A 15,594-nucleotide genomic window follows, 5' to 3' on the forward strand; every position below is an offset into this window, starting at 1 on the left:
TTTTTTCTTAAAGGACAACCGACATCACTTTTTTGTTTCTAAACTGACATCAGAAAAACGTTTTATAGCATCTAAAATACCCGAAACACGCAGTATGATATTTTTATTCAAATGCAAAACACCAATAAAAATGACTCAGTGTCCAAAATCTGCAAAAAAATTGAGCTGCGAATTGGGCATTTTCAGAAAGTCCCGCCCCCAGTTCGTGACGTCACGCCAAGATGTCTTGCATTTCTGGAGAATCAAAACAATGGCTTCAGATTCGTAGAATATGCTTTCTTGTTACACCTCCAGTTATGAATATGATTCAAATAGTTCTGAAGATGAAAGCATACATGTTTGCAATCGATTAAAGAATTTATTCCATGCCATTTTGAGGCAACATTGGGGAGAAACGGATCATCAGAAAAGAGGCACAAAATGGCGACCTCCTGTGGCCTCCTCCGTTTCCACAGGCTGATAAATTCCGTATATGGAGCTTGGACAGCCTCTTCTGGCGGCCTTTGGGTGCAACACAAGGTTTTCATACCAAACAATACAGCAAAATACATTGGCGTGATGAAAGGATTGGATTGGATTGGATTGGATTTGCCTTTATTAGTCTCACAGTGGAGAAATTTACATTTCACAGCAGCAAAGTGATGAAAGGACTGCTACAGTGTGTCTTTTTTTCAGTGTGGGGCGTTCCTTTAGTGACGTCACTTATGGACTCGTCACCATGATCAAATCAACACAATATATATGCTTATGCAGCTCGCTACAGATTCTGTGTGCTCGCTCTGGCCAGTAGGCACTTATCACTAGCGGCTAGTGATACCAAGATTGGCAAATAACTCGCCAATCATAATTTGTGAAAACTCGACGTGCGACGTGGCAACACAAGGCCTGCGAGCAGGCCTTGTGTTGCCAACTCTAATGAAGCAACAGTTTCATCGGCACTTATTTTATGCTCATGGGCCTGCAGAACTGATTGTGAAGGTGTCCGGGTGGATTTCTGACCCTGGTAACAAATGATGTCTGAAATGTGATTGGTTAAATGCTTAAATACGAAAACGCACATCTGGAAGCTGCACAACTATATAAATAAATAATATAATAAATAATAATAATAAATAATGATCCATATTATATAATAATCCATATTTTTGTTTTTCTACTTCTTTCATTCCTTTCATCTTCCTTTCATAACTTTCAAGTTATGAAAGGACGCTACTGTGAAATGTAAATTTCTCCACTGCGAAACGAATAAAGGTCAATCTAATCCAATCCATATACTGTATATATACAGTAAAACAGATGCACCACACTATAACGTGCACCTTCAATGAATGACAAAAAGTGTTCCCAAAATAATATAGAAATATAAGTTTTTCAAATATATGGCGCACCACATAATAATAATAATAATAATAATAATAATAATAATAATACATTTAATTTATAAGTGCCTTTCAAAACTCTCAAGGACACTGAATAACAAATATGACAACACAAAGACACAGTCATTCATTCTTCCGCACTTTCTGTACCCTCTGTGACATGAAGCAGTTATAAATGAAAAAGGAGAGGATCAAAGCGTCCTTTTCTGCAGTGGATCAGAGACGCCATGGTGGAATGTGCACGTCTACTACAAGCTAAATGTTGAAAGCAAACACAAAGCTGTAGCATCCATTGACGAAAAGAGAGTGTCTCACATCTCCTGTCCCACACAAATCCGCTTCAATTTCAAGCCGCGACAGTTCCACATACACATCGGCACTCTGCGCTGATGCTTCTTTCTTCTTATCGCAGGCTCCTCAAGCCGTGCATTCATCCAGCCGCAGACTGTCCAACAGCACCGACCTTTCCGCTGAACAAAGCGCGGCTGTGCAGATGCTGCCCATGACAGGCGCAAAAAAGCACAATCGCCTCAGAGCTGTCCAGCGATGAATGCCACTGCGAGACTAATAAAGGCAAATCCAATCCAATTCCTCCCATTAAAACACAGTACTGGCATCAGACTTAGGGTGTGGTCGGGTCCTTTTCGGTTCCATAAGAGCAAAAGCACTCCACTCGATAACAAACCACATCCGCACTCAAAGAATGGGAGTGACGAAAACTAGTCCGCCAGCCACCGTGGCAATGTTCGACCGTGTGGTTTGGTGTTCATCCGCCGAAAAATAGTTCGTCAGCAGAGACTATATGCTCGCAAATTTAATTTTCGTGGGGCGAAAACCTCATGAGCTGAAAGCGTTCGTATGCTGAGGTACCACTGTATCATGCTCCAATGAATGTATTTTGATTTAGTTCAATCATTTTTGCATACTTTGGCAATATAGTTAAATCGAGCCCCATCCATTTTAAAATTTGACCTCCTTTTTTAATTTCCCAGGTGCATCCCTGCTTAGGACATTTCATTTTTTTGTGTCATGTTCGTTGAAGCTTTTTTTTGGGGTTTATTACTGAGCTCATGATAGAGGTTTCACATACCTTCTCTTGAAACTGTATCTTTTTTTTAACAAGCGGACTTGTCTCTCCAGGCTCCCTTTCCCAACAGTGGCTTTGTGAACGGATACGGCTCGAACGGATACGCCTCTGGACAGTTCAAAACCGGATCTGGTTCCCTGACCATCACTCGGCCGTTCAACAGAAATCGGTATGGCTTCCATTTGACTTTGCCTGATGTAGCGCTCGCTCATCATTGTGAATGTTCAGTGACTGACCTTGAGATGCTTTGACCACCCAGCAGGGAATTGTTCCTCACACCCTGTCTTCTTGCTATCCCCACAGCGTCCCCCTCTATTCAAGAAAGAATGTTATAAATGCCTTCAGGTACCAATGTTGTTTTGCAATCAGCTTCATTGCAACCCCCTCATCTTCCCATTTCTGCTCGTTTTTTTTGTATGAATGGCTGTCATGCGCCATTGAGGCGGTACACAATCAGTTAAAAAAAAAGATCATCAGATGTGGCTTTGGCAGTTCGGTTTTACAGATGCTACCCATTTGCTACATGCAAATGTTTCCCCTTCAGCCTAATTATTAACCATCCATTTTATTGTCCGTGTTTTAGTTTTCTTCAAATGCAGCTTTGTTCATCAGCATTTTCTTTGGCACTGACTATTGAACAGTTGTGGATTCCGTTATTTTATCTAGCGCTGCAATAGTAAGAGCATTTCATAATCAGTGATTGGTATCATCGTATCTTTGAACGTAAGACCCACCAAAAAATGAGACATTCACCATAAAAGATTATTTTTTAAAGATTAAATTACATTACATTATTTATTATTTAAACAGCTTCTTCCCCCAAGCCATTAACTCTAAACAGTAACCCAAATAGAACTGTAGAGTGTCTCCATTTTTCTGATGACACTAGTGCAGCGTGTTCTACTGGAGACAAATTCCTTGTGTGTTCTATATACTTGGCAATAAAGATGATTCTGATATTAGATTAGATTAGCCTTTATTAGTCTCACACTGGAGAAATTTACAGCAGCAAAGTGATGAAAGGAAGTAGAAAAACAAAATACAGGAGCTGCTGTAAAGGCAGACACTCGCTGCACCATCTTTAATTCAAAACAACAACAAAACAAAATAACAAATAATGTGACACAACACAAAAAAACAGTCATTTAATTTTAAGCACTTTCTGCGCCCTCTTTGTCGTAAGCAGTTCTAGATGAGGATAAAAGCGCCTTTTGCACCAGTGGATCAAGGACGTCACGGTGAAATGTACACATGTGCTACAAGCTAAATGTTGAAAACAAACACGAAGCTAAGCGGTAGCATCCATTGAGGAAAAGAGATTGTCTCACATATCCTGTAATCACATAAATCCGCTTCAATTCCAAGCCGCGATCGTTCCACATATTCATCGGTGCTCTGCGCTGACGCTCTTTTCATCTCATTGTGGTGTTTTCTATGATTGTAATAACAGCAACACCCACCGGGAGGGACTTTTCATGCATGCAAGAACCCACAAATTTATTGCACTGGCCATCGTTGACAGCAGTGACGTGCAGTCAGGGGAGGCAGGTGAGGCCGTGCCTCACCTGTCATCATGGAAATATCAAATGAAAAAATAAATTAAACACTTCTATTTATTTAGTAATTTGTACTTAAAAGTTCTTTTCCATTTAACTTCACCATTTTTGGAATTTTTTTTTTCAAAATCGCCGAATTTTCACATTTACCGTCCAAATACTAAGTGGAGACGAGCGGTGAGGCAGCAGCCGGCTGTGCCTCACCATGGATTGCGCAATGACTATGCGAACTGTGCTGGCTTGCTCTGCAGTGAGACCGCATTGCTGTCCCTCTGCATATCGTTATTGAAGTGTTCAAATACTTTTAGTATATGAACTAAATGTCTACAGATTAGCTGGTGTATACAATGTAGAGCCACTTTACATTATAAACACTGTACTACAGTATTTTTATAAAAACTGTGTGCATAGGTGAGGCACACAGTTCTCCTGCCTCACGACAGGGGGCGCTGGTGATTACAGATTCTTCTTGCGCCTCCTTGGCTGCAGAATAATAGAACTAGTGAGAGCAAGCTACAGTAAACAGTTCGCATGTTAAGTGCAACCATCCAGTCATTTTTTCGTGTTGCTTGGCTTTATTTTCAGAATGGCGGATTACATATCTAAATTGAAAGAAATAGAGACTTTTAAAACTGAAGATAAGGAAGGCTTCTACAAAGAATGTATAGCTGCCTTTCTTCAGAAGGAGCGGCGCATAGACTTCATTTATAAGTAAAGGTAACATGATAACAATTTTTTTTTCTAATTCTTTTTTTTCTATGCTACAGTTTATATAAAGAAGGTGGACATAACATTTTAAACAAAACACGTTAACTGTTGCCAATCAAATGGTGAATAAGCTACTCTATAGAGTTCATGTGTTTGTAAATCTGACTGTAATGACGTCAGTGCCTCACCAGCCAAGAACTTCACCGCACGTCACTGGTTGACAGTGATGCATTTCAGTGTGAAAGCGCTTGTGATGATTTCTGTTTCGCAATATCACTTTGTTTCCATTCGCAGTCCATCTTCCCCTCAAACTCCCGATCTTAACTCATTGACTGCCAGACGATGTGCAAAAATGTGTCTACTACAATGCCAGGGTTTTTGTCATTCGAATTCCAGGACCTACGAAATATTGAGTTTTAGGACTACATAATCATTCACTGCAGCGTAAGAAAATTTAGACTCTTCTTCTTTCATCAGAAGAAAAAGAGTTAATTCCTAAATGATATGGGTCCGGTGTTATATGAGCCTGAAATGGGGGTGGCTGTACAAAAGGCCAATGTGTCCACTCCAATGCCAGAGTTTTCGTCATTTTCACTTAAATTGCAGGATCCACGGAATGTTGAGTCTTACGACTAAATCAACTTTTAATGCAGCGACACTTTAGTCACTTCGAAAACTTTTGTCATTTGAATTCCAGGACCTACAGAATATTGAGTTTTAGGACTACATAAACATTCACTGCAGTGTAAGAAACTTTAGACTCTTCTTCTTTCATCAGAAAAAAATGAGTTAATTCCTAAATGATTTGGGTCTGGAGTTATCTAAGCCCTAAATGAGGGCGGCTGTCCAAAATACCATACAATACATGTATGTTTGTATGTATGTATGTATGTATGTATGTATGTATGTATGTATGTATGTATGTATGTATGTATGTATGTATGTACGTACGTACATCTGGAAGTGCGAACATGGAAAAAAGGGAAATGCTGTCCCTTGTGGAAGTGAAAAACATTGCCAGAGGTCTGGCCAGCACTATATCGGCACCCAAATAAGGAATGGTGTTCTACGTCATTTTTTCAATTGGAATGGCGGCGAATGAGTTAATTGCAAGCAAAATAAAGATTTATGAAGCATCCGGTAAATATCCTCACACAGCCGGATGCATGCGCTTCACGCCGGAACATCCTTTGGAATGTCTATTGCTACGTTTGATCTTGAAAAACTCTTCATTTCAACATTTCCAAAATATTTTTTATTAAAAAACTGCATTTGCAGACACAAATGTTGCCGTATTATTTGGAAACCTTTTCAGAGTTTCATGCGTACGATGTCACCCGAATGGAACTTGAACTGCTAAATGTCTTGACTTGTGGGCTTCAAGCATTGTCACAAGTTTCATCCTGACTTCATAGTTTAAGTGTGAAATCTCGCGGCAATTCAGTTGCTACAAAGTCTTGCATTTGTCTTGCTTCAACCTGTCGATAGATCCCATATACAGTGATACCTCAGCTCACGAACTTAGTAAGTGTATGTAAGGCGAAAAGTTCATCTGCCGAACATTTATTTCCCATAAGAAATCATTAAAATGAGAATAATCCGTTCCCAGGTCCCTATTACGCATGAATGTCTTCTAAATAATCCTTAAAACTACACAAAATATACCTTATTTTATGTATAATAAATGTGCTATTGTATTGTAATTAAAGAAATAAACTGTACTGGATAATAAAGTCATTTTATTGACTTTGGTGATGGTCGTTGATGTCGTTGCCTCTTGATGATATCCGAGTGAAGTTGCCATGCTTTTTCTGCGATAATACCCTCACACTGTCCCCTGCTCATTGCTTTTCGTTAATTCAAATCAACAGAAGTTTTGCAACCTCTTCTATTGCCTGAGAACGTTGCTTAGACAACACAGAAACACCCTGAGCCACACGTAGCAATGGTCGACTTGGCATATTTGTACTGGGACGCTCAGTCACACAAACGCACACCTCATTGGTGTTTTTCCATGATCTCCTTCTCGACTTTTAATTTTATTTTGTGTCCTCTTCGGCTTAACACTAGCCTGTGGTGGGGTCTTTTTTTGGTCCCATAATAGCAAAAGTACTCCACTCGATAACAAACCACATCTGCACTCAAAGAAAGGGGGTGATGAAAACTCATCCGCCAGCTGTGTTGTTTGGTTCTTCCGCCAGAAACTAGTTTGTCAGCCAAGACTATATGCTCGCGAATTGAATGTTCGTGAGGTGAAAAGCTCGTGAGCTAAAGCGTTCGTAAACTGAGTTATCATTGTAATTCCATCATCATTCTTTTGCACCGTAACCACCAAGACCTTTGACTTGGTCCCATCTTGCCAAAACCGAAATCTGCCTAGCAACCAACCATGTCTGTAATAAGCGCCGCATGTCCAACTAATCTCCTCCTCTGCCGTAGAAACCACATGAAGCCACCCATGCGGGTGAACGAGGTGACCCCGGCCCCTTTGGACAGTCCGCAGCCCAACGCCCCCCTTAACACGGCCCAGGCGGCGCCTGACCTGAGCTCCATGTTCTCTCATCTGTCTTCCTCGTCTTCCTCGTTGGACCCGAACGATGACAATAACATGGCTGGACGTGGAAGGTAACCTCTCTGCTTACTCACAGAAAAACTTATCCTGTGACTGTAAAGTGACCTTGAGAGTTTTGAAAGGCGCTTATCAATGAAATGTATTATTATTATTATTATTATTTTCTTTTGTTATTACAGTGATACCTCAGTTTACGAACGCTTTAGCTCACGAACCTTTCGCCTCACGGACATTAATTTTGCGAGCAAATAACCTTGGCCGACGAACTACTTTTTCGGCGGACGAAACAAACCACACTCTGCCACGGTGGCTGGCGGACTAGTTTTCTTCACCACCTTTCTTTGAGTGCAGACATGGTTTGTTATCGAGGATATTTTTGCGATTATGGGTCCGAAAAAGACCCCACCACAGGCTAGTGTTAAGCCGAAGAGGACACAAAAGCAAATGACGATCGAGCAGAAGAAGGATATCATCGAAAAACACCAATGAGGTGTGCGTTTGTGTGACTGAGCGTCCCAGTACCAGTATGCTAAGTCGACTATTGCTACGTGTGGCTAAGGGTGTTTCTGTGTTGTCGAAGCAACGGTCTCGGGCAATCGAAGAGGTTGAAAAACTTCTGTTGATTTGGATTAACGAAATGCAGCGAGCAGGGGACAGTGTGAGTGATGGTTTTATCGCCGTGAAAGCACGGCAACTTCACTCGGATATCATCAAGAGGCAACTACATCAACAACCATCCTAAAAGTCAATAAAACGACTTTATTATATTGGACAGTTTATTTCTTTAGTTACAATACAATATCACATTTATTATACATAAAATAAGGTATATTTTGTGTAGTTTTAATGCTTATTTAGAATAAATTGTTTTATGGGGACCTGGGAACGGATTATTCTCATTTTAATGGTTTCTTATGGGAAATAAATGTTCGGCAGATGAACTTTTTGCCTTACACACACTTTCTGGGAACCAATTAATTTTGTTTCACTGTACAGTGAGACGTCAACTTACGAACTTAATGGGTTCCCAGACAGAGTGTGTAAGGCGAAAAGTGTGTATCTCCACAAAAAAAATTCCCATAGGAAACCATTAAAATGGGAAAAATCCGTTCGCGGGTTTCCATAAAATATACTTTTCAACTAAATAACCTTTAAACTACACACAACCTTCCTTATCATATGTATAATAAATGTGCTATTATATTGTAATGAAAGAAACACTGTATAATAAAGTCACTTTATTTACATTTGTGATGGTCATTGATGGCTCTTAATTGACACCTGTTGCTTTCTGACTTGTAAGGTCTTACGAAACTGAGGCATCACATTATCATTCATCATGTTGATGATTCTTATAGCCTTTTCTGAATGGAACTGTTCAATAAAAGCCGGCACATCAACTGTTGAATGGCCTGCTTCTGCTTATCCTCTTGAAGGCAAATCAAATTCTCTGTGTTGATGACCTCACTATGGTCAGCAACAAGCTCCTCGGTGTCATCTGCATTCACTTCGAGTCCCGTAGGTGCTGGCAGAGATTTTATGACAACAAAAGGCGCGAGCGAGTCCGATGATTCCACGGACGCGGAATAAAACGTGACAAAAGAAGGCCGGCGGGCGAATAAAATGGCACACTCGCGTCTAACAATCACCTCGTGCAAAGCAAACTTTTGGAGCACAAGACATAACGATGCACTTTCGTCGTAATCATGTCACTGGTGAGGTGACAGTGATTCGTTGAAATGAAATGACATTGAAGTGTCGCGAGCGGCAGCCAAGCCCGAGCTGCCAACTCGCATGTGACAATTTAGCGTGACTATTGACACGCTGTTCCGGTGTGTGTGAAAACACTAGCTCTGATCGGCTTACCATGACACATGACTCTACCCTTTAGCCAATCACAATCACTTCTATCGCATCTTGACAGGGGGGTGCGTTCAAGTGGAGCAACAAAAAAAACGTTGGGAAGTGTTTGTCATCGCTCATTCAGTTAGACAATGCTTTCCAAACAGCCTAGAGTCTTAAGAAGTCGTGCGCTATTCTCGAACCTGAATGTACCCCAAGTCTTGGATGACAAACAAACAGAGCAGAGTAGATGTGTACGGCTGGTAGTTTCTTCAATGTATTCATAGTAACGCACCACATTTGAACTGAGGCTGAACACGATCCTGTGGTGTTTATTTTCCGGTCCCATAATAGTAAAATTATCAGCAAAAAGCTCCAAGTAGGCGATCGACGTGTGCATTCAATGAGAAGGGGTATGGAAAGTAGCGCCGGCTGGAGCGCGGTTTGGTCGTGTGAGATCACTTTCGCCAGATCCGAAGGTCGTGTGCTTGGTCGACCGGCCGTGGTGGGTGTGTATTATGAAAATAGTGCTTATTATAAGGCTTAATTTTCATAAATTTGACGTTCGTATGATGAAAAGTTCGTATTATAAGTCGTTCGTAAGTTGAGGTCTCACTGTATTATGCATTTTAATGTTGTCCAATGACCTCTGACTGAGTGTTTGCCTTTAAGACGGAACACGATTTACAGAGCGACACGCAGAAGGCGAGAAGACGACCGGATTATGGTACACTCCCTCGAATATTGGGACAGTCGCGATGTTGAGACCTTTGTCGTGACAATCACTGATGACCTTTATTTCCTTATCCTCCCAGCAGAGGCCCGTCCCGCTGGCTGAGGTGAAGGTTTCTCCTGCCAAATTCGACTTGGCTGCCACGAATTTCCCTCCACTTCCCGGCTGTGTGATCAGTACCCAAGAAGAACCCGTGCTCGAGAACCGAATGTCAGATGTCGTCCGCGGTTTGTACAGGGACAAGGTAGGACAAAAAAAAAGTCCATTGACAATGGTACCTTCAAGTTTCACCACAGTCTGCTCAGCGACCGAAAACTCACTTTATTTTTGAGGTTAACTCATTCGCTGCCAGTCAATGTTTGAAAATGTCTCCACTCCACGGTTTTGGTCATTGTCACTCAAATGGCAGGACCCACAAAATATGGAGTTTTAGGACTACATCAACATTTGATACAGCGTTATGAACCTTAGATTCTCTTCTTTCATCAGAAAAAAAGAGTCAATTCCTAAATTATATGGGTCTTGAGTGATATGTGGGCGGATGTAGAAAAGGCGAATGCTAACCAGCGCCTTGTTGTCGCCACCCGCAAGAAAAAACAAAACCTGAACAAATTTGGGAATGGTGCTCCACATCATATTTTCAATTCCCGAATAAATTCAGGAAGAGCAGTGAATGAGTTAATTATCTCTCGAAGAATTCATTCCAGAGTCCAAACTATAACACATTCACATTCATTTCTCAGAGAAAATTTTTACCAAAATGATAATGAATATCTTGATCAATATTGCATGTGTGATTATTTATTGCAATGACAGAACATCCCCTACTTATGAACATTTAAGTCATGAACAGTGGTACATACGAACATTTTTGTTGTAACAGATAGTAGTAGTAGTATATATATATATATATATATATATATATATATATATATATATATATATATATATATATATATATATATACACACACACACACACAGTGGTACCTCGGTTCTCGAACGCCACCTCGGTTCTCGAACGCCTCACAGTTCGAACAAATCGGAGTTCGAACAAAATATTCGAGATATTCTTGCTTCGTAGTTCGAACGCCAATATGACGCGTGAGTGCGTACACGAGGGTGGGGTGCTGAGCGGCGTACGGGTGAATCGCTCTCTCTGTGACCAACTGTTGTCGCTTGTGGACGTGCTGCGTTTTGCTCTAGCATTTAATATAGGTGTACGAAGAGTTTTAGCCCTAATCATGCCTCCAAAGAAAGTAAGTGCTGCTAAAAGTGCATTTAAGAAAGGTGGAGAACGGCCGGGAGAGGCAGACCCCCCCCCCCCCCCCCGCGCTGTCAACTCGCAAGTGACTGGAGCAAAGAGATGGTTTCGGTGTTCGAAAAAATCGCTTTACGAACAGGGTCCTGGAATGAATTATGGTCACTGTATATCTCTCTCTCTCTCTCTCTCTCTCTCTCTCTCTCTCTCTCTCTCTCTCTCTCTCTATATATATATATATATATATATATATATATATATATATATATATATATATATATATATATATATATATATATATATATATATTGTGATGTCACGAGAGGCTGTGTCCTCGAGGGCAAATACATCCCCTTTAGATGGCTCCACCCAGAGAGAGTCTTGGCCCCATCTGGTGGAAGGCAGCAATTAAAACCACACACCTGCAGCTGATCAGGGCTTGATTGGCAAGCAAGGCTCTTAAGGCAGAGAGCCTCTGAGTGTGGAGCTTGGGGAAAGACAAGCTCGATTGCTGTGCTCTGTGAAGAAGTTGATTGCTGCGTGGAACTCATTGCCAGTTGGGACCACACGACTGGACACTGGATTTGAACCTAGCTAAGGTGGCTAGGCTACATGAGGAGGACGTCAAGAGGGGTGAGGCCGAGAGACTCTTGGAAAAGAACTCCGTCTTCAGTTTTACCTCAGAAGAGACTTTATTTGGATTTAAGTATCAGAAGAGACTTTATTTGGATTTAAGTATCAGAAGAGACTTTATTTTGATAAGTATTGGAAGAGACACTATTCAAACCTTTGTTGCTTGTGAATTCCCCCTGGAACCCTTGATTAAAACCTTTTGTTTGTATCCAAACCTGTCGTCCATTGCACTTCTTGTCCTGTCCCGATGAGAGCTAGCCTCTCATGATATCACATATGGTGGAGGATGCGGGCACTGGACAAGCGTTAGTAAGTGCATGGAAATTGATGGTTTGTGTTATGTTTTTTCTAAATTGAAAATATCCTCAATTACAAAAATGGAAGACATTTTGAAAACCCTGCTTGCAAGTCAGGAAGCCCAATATCGGGCCAATTTGGCTCTCCTGGAGGAGCAAAAGAGAGCCAATGAACTGAAGGCAGAGGAATTGCTCTTGCAGAAACAAATGGCCGCCAAGAATATTCCCCGGGTGAAGGCGGGTGATTTTTTTAGCCAAGATGGGTGGGACGGATGATATTGAGGCGTACCTGCATACGTTTGAAGCAACCGCCACTCGAGAAAAGTGGCCCAAGCAGCAGTGGGTGGGATTGCTTGCACCCTTCCTGACAGGGGAATCGCTCAATGCTGTCCTGGACTTGACCGCAGACAGAGCAGAAGACTACGACTATTTAAAAGCTGAAATTCTCAGCAGACATGGGCTCACCAAGTCCGGGATGGCACAGCGCTTCCACACCTGAACTTTCCAGCCAGACCAACCTCCACGGGCACAGATGCACGAATTGGCCCGCATCGCACGGAAGTGGCTGGAACCGGAAAGGAGCACGGCAGCTGAGGTGGTCGAGGCCATTGTCGTAGATCGCTACTTACGAGCCCTGCCCTATGAGGCAAAAAGGATAATCAGTCAGCAGTCGCTGACCACTGCGTGTCAAACAGTGGCAGCGGTGGAGCTGTACCAGGCCACAGCGGAGATGCTGCGAACGACCAAGAGGGAAACCGGCAACACATCCCCATGCCGGACTGAAATGGCCCGCCCAAAGTTGCCCAAGCTCGCCAACACAGCCAAGATTGCTCCAGGTAGTGTCAGAAGTCCACCCAGGCAGTGGCGGACGCCCAGTGGCACTGAAACCAGACGATGCTACAGATGCGGAGAGACGGGACACATCTCATGGCAGTGTGGAAAACCAGCGGAAGAGTCCATGCCGACCGCTGACTCTTCCAGTGCCCACCCTGCTCAGTATGCCTCCCTCCTGGGGGGTACTGAAAGCTCACTAACAAGACGCCCCACCTGTCCAGTGACGGTGAATCAACAGGATGTTGAAGCCCTGCTGGACTCCGGAAGCCTGGTCACCTTGGTGCACCAAACGCTGGTGGATCCAACCAGTTTCCAGAGAAAACCCTTCCAGTCTCCTGCGTCCACATAGACACCAGAGAGTACCACACTACTGAACTCACCATGACCACAACCAAGGGAATCATCCGCACGGTAGCCGGTGTGGTTGACTCTCTCCCTGTCCCCCTCCTGATTGGATGCCACTGCCCGGCCTTTCACCCACTGTGGAGAGAAACACAGGAAAGACTGGCCCGACTACCTCGGAAGGCGAGAGGTAAGACGCGCGTAGTGAATGAGAACCCAGGGACCCAGAAGCTGCCTCCTCTAACAGGCCGGTATGGTACAGCCCAGTTACAGGATCCTACCCTTGCCAACGCCATGAAGAATGTGCAGGTCTTAGAGGGTGTAGTACTGGGGGAAAGGACAAGCCCCACATACCCCCATTTTGCGGTTGACCGGGGGCTGTTATACCAGGTGACAAAGCAAAAGGATGAAGTATGTGAACAACTTCTTGTGCCACAACCACACCGAGCCACGGTACTGGACTTGGCACAGACACACCTGCTAGGGGGACACCTAGGGGTTGAAAAGACAAAAGAGAGAATCTTGCAACGGTTCTTCTGGCCAGGGGTGCACAAGGATGTGGAGAACTATTGTCGTTCTTGCCCCGAGTGCCAACAGGTGGCGCCAAAGCCCACATACAGAAACCCGCTCATTCCCTTACCCATCATTGAGACCCCTTTTCAGAGGCTTGGGCTGGACATAGTAGGACCTCTACCAAAAAGTGCTAGGGGACACCAGTATATTTTGGTTATGATGGATTATGCCACTTGGTTCCCAGAGGCTGTTCCCCTCAAAAAGGCTACCACAAAGCAGATTGCAAAGGAACTGTTTGCTCTCGCCATCCGGGTAGGGATCCCAAAGGAGATACTGACCGACCAGGAAAGCCCCTTTATGTCCAAGGTCATGAAGGACCTGTGTGCCCTGCTCAAGGTCAAGCAACTGAGAACCACCATCTACCACCCGCAGACAGATGGATTGGTAGAGCGATTCAACAAAACACTCAAGGCCATGATGAGGAAAGTTATCAAAGAAGATGGCCGAAACTGGGATCAACTGCTCCCATACTTGCTGTTTGCCGTGAGGGAGGTACCACAGTCTTCTACCGGTTTCTCACCCTTTGAGTTGTTGTACTCTTACAGACCCCGGGGACTGCTGGATATCGCCAAAGAGGCTTGGGAAGAGCAGCCGTGCCGACAACGTACCCTCATCGAGCATGTGGGGGACATGTGGGAAAGGATGAAGGCCATTTATCCGATAGTGCGAGAACATATGGAAGCGGCCCAACGACAGCAGCAAGCCTCCTACAATAGACCTGCCCAGCCTCGAGAGTTCAAGCCAGGGGACAGAGTGCTGGTCTTGGTACCAACCGTGGAGTGCAAGTTCCTGGCATCCTGGCAGGGGCCCTTTGAGGTCATCGAACGCGTGGGGGAGGTAAACTACAAGGTGAGGCAACCCGGTAAGAGGAAACCTGAGCAGATTTAGCACGTTAACCTCCTAAAGAAATGGCATGCCAGAGAGGCGCTGTTCAGTTGTCTTCCCCCCAGGAAGCTAAGGAACCGGCAAAAGAAGAAGTTCAGATGGGTCCAAGTTTGTCCCCACACCAACGCCAGATGACCCTCGAATTGGTTGAGCGTAACCAAGACGTCTTCTCCTCCATACCTGGACACACTGACGTGGTGCAACACGAGATACGCACCACACCTGGAAAAACAGTCCACCAACGTCCATACCGGGTGCCGGAGGCCCGTAAGGCAGCTATTCAGGAGGAGATACGGAAGATGCTGGAACTTGGAGTAATTGAGGAGTCCCAAAGTGCCTGGGCAAGTCCGATCGTGGTGGTTCCCAAGCCAGACGGGTCAATACGATTCTGCAATGACTATCGGAAGTTGAATGAGGTGTCTGAATTTGATGCGTATCCGATGCCTCGTGTTGATGATCTTATTGACTCCCTGGGACAGGGACGCTTCATCACCACTCTCGACCTCACAAAGGGTTATTGGCAGGTGCCCCTGACCCCGGCATCAAAGGAGAAGACAGCCTTCGCCACACCTGAGGGGCTCTACCAATACACCAGGCTCCCGTTTGGTCGCCATGGAGCACCCGCCACGTTTCAGCGCCTAATGGACCGGATTCTCACCCCCCACAAGAGGTACGCAGCAGCATACTTGGATGATGTCGTCATACACAGTCCCGACTGGGAGAGTCACTTACCCCGAGTGCAAGCTGTGATTGACTCCCTCAGAAAAGCAGGTCTCACAGCAAACCCGATAAAGTGCAGGTTGGCATTTGGCGAGACCAACTACCTGGGCTACACTATAGGACGGGGGCTGGTGAAGCCTCAAGAAGCAAAACTACGGGCTATACAAGATTGGC

General features: G+C 43.9%; 1 protein-coding gene across 13 annotated transcripts in view; it reads left to right on the forward strand.

The window, feature by feature from the left end:
- larp4aa (La ribonucleoprotein 4Aa) overlaps positions 1-15,594 on the forward strand; it is a 57,358-nt gene that overhangs the window by 33,832 nt on the left and 7,932 nt on the right. For 7 of the 13 annotated variants that reach the window (XM_089004405.1, XM_089004422.1, XM_089004510.1 and 4 more), the window contains 5 exons: positions 2,520-2,635; positions 2,770-2,811; positions 7,170-7,355; positions 9,817-9,871; positions 9,960-10,121. In XM_089004405.1, the coding sequence (XP_088860531.1) occupies positions 2,520-2,635; positions 2,770-2,811; positions 7,170-7,355; positions 9,817-9,871; positions 9,960-10,121 (561 nt within the window). The remainder of the gene's footprint in view (positions 1-2,519; positions 2,636-2,769; positions 2,812-7,169; positions 7,356-9,816; positions 9,872-9,959; positions 10,122-15,594) is intronic. The other 6 variants (XM_089004428.1, XM_089004452.1, XM_089004479.1 and 3 more) reach the window with 2 other exon arrangements.

The sequence above is a fragment of the Hippocampus bargibanti genome, linkage group LG01 (genome assembly GCF_051943395.1).
Source record: "Hippocampus bargibanti isolate YZ-2025 linkage group LG01, ASM5194339v1, whole genome shotgun sequence".
Taxonomy (NCBI): domain Eukaryota; kingdom Metazoa; phylum Chordata; class Actinopteri; order Syngnathiformes; family Syngnathidae; genus Hippocampus; species Hippocampus bargibanti.